The sequence below is a fragment of the Corvus brachyrhynchos genome, unplaced genomic scaffold, assembly GCF_000691975.1.
Source record: "Corvus brachyrhynchos isolate BGI_N302 unplaced genomic scaffold, ASM69197v1 scaffold53, whole genome shotgun sequence".
Lineage (NCBI taxonomy): Eukaryota > Metazoa > Chordata > Aves > Passeriformes > Corvidae > Corvus > Corvus brachyrhynchos.
The window spans coordinates 11,130-17,884 of record NW_008237681.1 but is presented as its reverse complement, the minus strand read 5'-3'; the positions used below and the strand labels follow the sequence as shown (position 1 = coordinate 17,884).

The following is a 6,755-nucleotide window of genomic DNA, read 5'->3' as shown; positions in this document are numbered from 1 at the left end:
GGGCTCTGGGTCGCGCTTGTTCCGTGCGGGAGGGCTCGTCCTGCCGTGCCGGGGGCTCGTCCTGCCCCCGGCTCCATCGGAGCGGAGGTGCTGCCCTGACATACTCGGAGGAAGAAGCGGCAGAATCGAGCACGCAGTTTTAGTGCTTGTAAACCACCCGCATGTTCTGCGAAGAAGTTGTTCTAGGATATTTTTAACCTGGTATTTGTTGTGTGCTTTGTCCGCTATCAGATGACGTAGACATTAAAGATGCTGTACCTTAAAAAAATTTTTTTTTCAACTACTCCCTGCCTGTAGAGCTTCACTAACAACCTCACTTGTCTACAAAAGTGTTGTTCGGGGTTTTCTGTGTTCCTATGTGCCTATTTTCCAAGACAGTTCAAAGAAGAATTGCGAGACACTAGGTTATTTGAAATACCTTCTTTCCCCCCCGCCCCAGATTGATTATGCTGAGGCCCACTGAGAGCTTGAGACAAGTTTTTATTGCTGTCTCTATCTCTAGTTTATAATTAGACCTAAATAAACTTGCTTCTTCATCCAGTGAAAGCAATACACTTACTTGACGTCATTCTTCGAGGAGTATCATGTTGATAACCCTTCATCTTCTTTAGTTATTTCTTTGGCTTTATCCATTTTCCTACCGTTCCTGATCACTGTTCTTATGCCACGTCCCTCTTTACAGTGAATAAATTAAGTACAATGTGTTATAGAAATATACCTTCACAGTCTGTCACTTCCAATTACTAATGCTAAGCACACTTTATTTGGGTAACATTGGGTTTTAAGACATTAAACTCAAAGGAGTTCCGTGTAGAACAAGGTACTATGTTTTATTAAAGCAAACTTGCCAGTCTGTTGTCAGGATGATCTTAGACTTGTTGCTCACCCCCTGCCCACTCCATGCAGTTGGCTTTTGCTGCTGTTAAAAATATCAGCAGCTGCCAAGTTTTATTTTTCTTTGTGGTGTCTTCTTGAGGGAATGGCTGATGTTTCAGTGCAGCATCTCTTGCTTTCCTTGCACCAGCTTGTAAGATGAATAGGGAGATACTGTGCATTGCACTATATGTCACAAGGAAATTACGCAGTTAGACCTCATCTTTTAGGAGTGTTGTGGCTGTTGTTCCATACTTGAAATCTAGAAAAAGTTTTAGGAAGTTTGACTGCATTTATATTTGATTCACTGCAAAACACAGAAGCAAAAGGATTTGTAGCTATTGCCTACTAGCAATAACCACATGCAAATATATTTTGTTTTCACCTCACTGGATCAGTTTAATACATAAGAAAAGCTGCCTAATAGGATGAGTTGGTGGCAAAATGCCCTTATCTCCTATGCTGAGAGAAAGAAAAACGCTGATGCCTGGTAGAAGCATTCTCTCTTTCTTTTGGGGATAAATGTATTTAAATAACTTATGGCTTCATTCGTATGTAATGGCAGGGTTTTTTGTGTCAGGAAAGCAGAAACCAAAGTAACCAAAAATTGAAAACAGTAATTCTTGGAGAGGTAGGTGATTTCTTCCTCAAAATCCATGGGATGACAGACACCAAACCCTGACTGCAAAGAGCACTGTGATTCAGTAATATGTGTAACCATCAAACTAAATTGGACCAAATTTGTGTACCATGTAAGTGCCTTTTATGAACTGGTGCCTGCGGTCCTAAAATATTTAATTCAAGTTTTAGTATTTAGTGCATTAAAGCAGGTAACTAGAAAGAAATGGAAGCATTTATAAACATCTGATCATTGATGTTTGGGGATTATATATTTTATAAACATCTGATCATTGATGTTTGGGGATTATATATTTTTGAAGCCCGAATTATAGGAGTGTGTGATTGGTGGTGCCTAAATTGTAAGCATGTAAGTAGTTGATCTGAGTGGGGTTCGGCATTTGAGCAGTTTAGAGACAGTGGGTCTTGGGGTTCTGTGTGAGATGATTCCATCAGACAAGTCTTTAACCTATATCTGGGATGAAAAAAACCCTAAAGGAGCTTGGCAGGACAGTAGCTTTGGAAGGGTTAATCCAGTGTACCGTGGTTGATTAACTACTTCCAATCAGACTTGTTTGGTTGGTTTGCTAAGGGAAGGTCACCTTAACAATGAAGTTGACTTGGCAGGGGTCACTTGACACCTGATGGAAGATCATGGGACAGGACAGATGGCTCAGCACGGAAGGGCAGGAGCTGTGGTGTCTGCCGGCCTTGCCCTTTTAGGGTTGCTCAGCTGGTGGATAAGTGATTGTGTTAGAATCTTTTAACAGAGGGCATAAAGTAAGCTGTCTGGGATGTGGAGAGAGTACACCTTGGGAGTATGCCTTGAAGCCCTGGGATTCCAGGACAATGCCCAGAGTCATTTAAAGCACTACAAGCTCTGCCTTAATCCTGTACTGTAGCCTGTTCTTCTGATAACACTTCCACGGCAGGTTAATGAGGTGTGCGCAGCCAGAATTTATCCCTCCCTGTTTTCTTGGGACCAGTTGTTAATTAACCTGATTGCCAAACTTGAACAGAAGCTGTAAAATTTGGGAAGAGATGGGAAGTTACTGGGCAGAGGTGTTTATGCAGCTAGGAACTTGCAGAAAACTGGGAGGAACTGTGGCTTAACTGAGGTGATTTTACAGGGACAGTGGTAGAGCTAGATAATTATATCATTTGCACTTGCATATTGTGACCTCCATTGCTGCTGTTATCAGGGCAAGTTAAGGAGTTTTTTGACTTTGTGCTTTAGTTAAAAAGTGATGAAGGGAAAGCAGACCGACTGTGAAATGGTCCAAATGAGTGGTTGCAACATCATGGGAAATGAGAAACAGGAGAAGCCAGTCAGGAGAACCTTCTTGAATTAAGAAACTAATCTTCACTTTTTTTAATACTGCATTCAAGGGGTGGGAAAAAAAAAAAGACAGCTCAGGCATTTAAGTGTTAAATAGTAATGCAATTAATGTCGTGCTTAAGTAGTCCACACTGCCAGACTTTTTGCTGGCAGACTGAAAATCCCAGTCAGAGAGTTGCTGAATCAGTTATTTCTGTCTTGCTCTGTTACCAGCAAGCACAGAGAATGTGTAGTGAAGTTCAAACCAGAAGGCAGTGGATTTGCCAGGATCCCAACTTTGTATATAAATCTGTAGGAGTAAAAATGCTTTTGTTCAAGGAGCGCAGAGCACTGTCTGAGGAAGACGTACCCGTGTTGTGTTGAATGTGAGGTCTGCTGGTTGTACGGGTCTGTCATTTGGAGGCTGAGCTGGTGAGCTGTATACCAGTGCAACAGAAACCATGCTGTATGAGCTTGATAAAAGATGGCTTGCAATTGTCTTCTGTATCACCTCCTGAACCCAGGGGCATTTTTAGTGTGTGAAGTGCTATTAGAGAAGTAAATTCCAGTCTTTTAAGACATACAGTTTTATAGTGTCACGATAAAAGGTCTGCTTAGGATACTAAATTTTTTTCTGCCGCTACTTAGAAAGTGATCTTAGCCATGTGCTAGCACACATCTTTAATACAGCGCAATGAGTTGTGCCATATCAAAAGCTCTTGAAGTAGAATGAATCCATTTTGTTTAGTCGCCAGCTATGGGTTTATTACAAGCAATGTCCGATATAAATTTAGGGGATTGTGTGTGTGTAACTAGATTGGAAAAGTCAGTGTTCTTACCTCCTAGTAAAGTGTGCAGTTTACACACACACGCACACACACACACACCCGTAAGCCTCAGATCAATGACTCTGTATTTTTATCGCATCTCTTAAGATTTTTTTGTATCTCCTTAGTAGGTTATCACTAATTATGAACCTACCTTCTACCTCATGAAAGGAACTTAGGTTAACAGGTTTAATAGAATGATGAAAGGGAAGATTGTGTTTGTTCCTCCTCTCATAATTGTGATTAATTTCATTATTGCTTAGAGTTTTGGGAAGTAAAATTGATCACCATAATATAGATCTCACTGTATGCTGTTCTTGGGGAGAATATGAGGGTAACAGTAATGGACTTGTCTGCCTGCAATTTCAGAGAATGCTGTTGCAATAATTAAGTTCTGTGAGGTTGGCTGCACAGCCATAAAGCTTATAACTTCTGCAACATATAAATTATTCTTGGCTTTCAATGGCTATCAGTATTGTACAACAACTGATGAGTCAGTCATCTTAGAAAAGAAGCTTCCCATCTCTTAAAGGTGAAAATGACAATTTGAGCAAGTTTAGTATGTCACTTTTACCTCAGCTTTGAAGATACAATTTGATTTGGGGAAATACAGGAACCTAAACTCTCAGTGGATAGCCAATAAGAAAACAAAATAAATAAGGACGTTTCAGTAAATGCTTCAGTCCAAACTACTCTAGCTGTAGTTGAGAGAAAGCAGCAGGTGTGAATGACTAGTGTATTTTTCCACTTATTTTACTATATCAAAATGCTGTATGGTAACAGATCAGATAATCTGTGAATTTGTAATTGTTTTAAAGACAATCTCTTTTTTTGTACAGCAAAACCATAATTTTTTAAGACTATTTTTGTTTTCTTTTGTGCAGGGGTTCTGCAGTTGCCAAAATAATAGGTAATAATGTAAAAAAATTGCAGAAGTTTGCTTCCACAGTGAAGATGTGGGTCTTCGAGGAGAATATTAATGGGAGAAAACTGACAGATATCATAAATCATGAACATGAAAATGTAAAGTATCTCCCTGGATACAAGCTGCCAGATAATGTGGTAAGGCTCAGAAGCTAAATTATAGTTATGGAGTAGAGGGAACATTGCTTGTGCTGTAAATGGAGCTAGAAATTTGTTTTGTTAACACCTCTAGGGTTTGTAATATTTCAGACTATGCTATTCTACTGATGACATCAGAGATTCAAACAAGTAAAATTATGTAATTATGTAGTTAAGTAAATCCAATGCACTCTTTCTTTTTTGGTCTTGCTGTTGTCTTTATGTTACTTCAATTTCTGTATAAGAAAGCAAATGTGAAAACAAGAGCAAGATTAATAGCTTTGCCTATACCCATCAAAAATAAAATTGGCCTCAACTTTGGATTGGAGCTGTTGGTCTAGGAAGTTTATGCTACTGTTTCTTTTCAGTGATGAAACTGATGAAACTACGTTTGTAGCATTCAGCATAAAACCAAACTACTGGTGTTCAAGATCAAACTGGGGAGGTTCAGGTTGGACATTAGGAGGAATTTCTTCGCAGAAAGAGTGGCTAAACAGTAGAATGGGGTGCCCAGGGAAGTGGTGGAGTCACCATCCCTGGAGGTGTTTAAGGAAAGACTGGATATGGCACTCAGTGCCATGGTCTAGTGGACCGGGTGGTGTTCGGTCACAGGTTGGACTCGATGATCTCAGATTCAGATTGATTCTGTGATTCTGCTTTTACTTTATCAGATAACACTTGTGTGTAGTGTTAATTTTGAAAAGTTATGCAGCCTTTCTTTCCCATAACTACACAGGTTGCTATCCCAAACCTTAAGGAAGCGGTACAGGATGCAGACTTGCTGGTTTTTGTTATTCCTCATCAGTTCATTCATAAAGTCTGCGATGAAATCACAGGACGAGTACCCAGGAAAGCGCTCGGCATAACTCTCATAAAGGTATAATAAACACTGTGCGCTAATAACCGAGAATGTGTCGTGGAATCTTCTAAGACAAGGTGACTTGATATTTTGATATGAAAAGTCTCCGTGCATTATTCACTTGATTGGTCCATTAAACCTTTCTAGGTGTAAAATTAGAATTTGTCTTGGTCATTAGTGGATTGTTGTGCAGTGCTTGCAGGAAGAGGAAAATGGGGCTCTTCACAAGACTTTCAGAAAGAAAGAGGGAGTCAATATGTTTTGCACCACTAAACTTTCCAGTCTTTTATTTGTTGTTTCCAAAAGCATCATTAGATGAAGAACAGAGCACAAGCATAATGCTTTGATTGTTAATGCACATCCCACATGCTGAGTTGATAGTTTCAAGAACTGCTGAGAGAATTTCATGTGACTGAGAGGATAGTGTTCTTGTTCATGTCAAATACTATGTTGCAAGAGAGTCTGTTCAGCATTGCCCGGACAGTTTGAGCATAGGAAATAGGAGAGGGCAGAAGTGCAGGAGGCATTTCATTGGAGTGTTTGTAATTTTGCTGGCAGGAAAATTTAAAATTGTGGATTAGTTTATTCTTGGGATTGTTTTTGGGTGGGTGGGCTTTTTTCCTCTGTATGTTTAGCTGGCAATAATGAGCTATTCCCATAAGGTTTGGAAGATTCTGGTTTGTTGTTGCTTTGTAGGCCATTTTCTCAGCACATATTCCTTTGTTTCCTGTCATTTCTGGAAAATGATACATTTATGGAACTGTGCTCAAAAAAGAACAAAAAAACCGTATCACTGCTTACTGCAAGCATGTCTCTTTAGTTTGGCTAACAAAACCCATCAAATCTATTGTTTTGTCAGTGCTGACCTGGTGTATTGCTGAGATGTATGAAAAAGTAATGCTTCCAAAATGTTCTTGCTGCAATTTGTAGAAAAACTCCTCATGTTGTAGAAGGGTAAAATAAGGCACTGTTAAAAGTGCTCAAGATAAACTTTATTCTCCTTTAATTTGCTAAATGTGATTTATATTCTCTTAGTGACAGGAATAACTAATGAAACTGGTGGACTGAATGAGGATTTATGTCAGCATATGTGAAGTCAGGGTCCTGGGCCTGTATTCCCTTGGAATCACTGTTCTGGGTACTAATTACCTGTGCTCTAATGGAGTGTTGATTAATGGCTATATTTAACAAAAAAAAA

General features: G+C 39.5%; 1 protein-coding gene across 1 annotated transcript in view; it reads left to right on the top strand.

Annotated features, from left to right (window-relative positions):
* The first annotated feature begins 4,495 nt into the window (after positions 1-4,495).
* Positions 4,496-6,755, top strand: part of LOC103614149 (glycerol-3-phosphate dehydrogenase 1-like protein) — a 6,387-nt gene continuing 4,127 nt past the window's right edge. The window contains exons 1-2 of the mRNA XM_008632032.2: positions 4,496-4,698; positions 5,435-5,575. Coding sequence (XP_008630254.2) covers positions 4,591-4,698; positions 5,435-5,575 — 249 coding nt within the window. The 5' untranslated portion in view covers positions 4,496-4,590. The remainder of the gene's footprint in view (positions 4,699-5,434; positions 5,576-6,755) is intronic.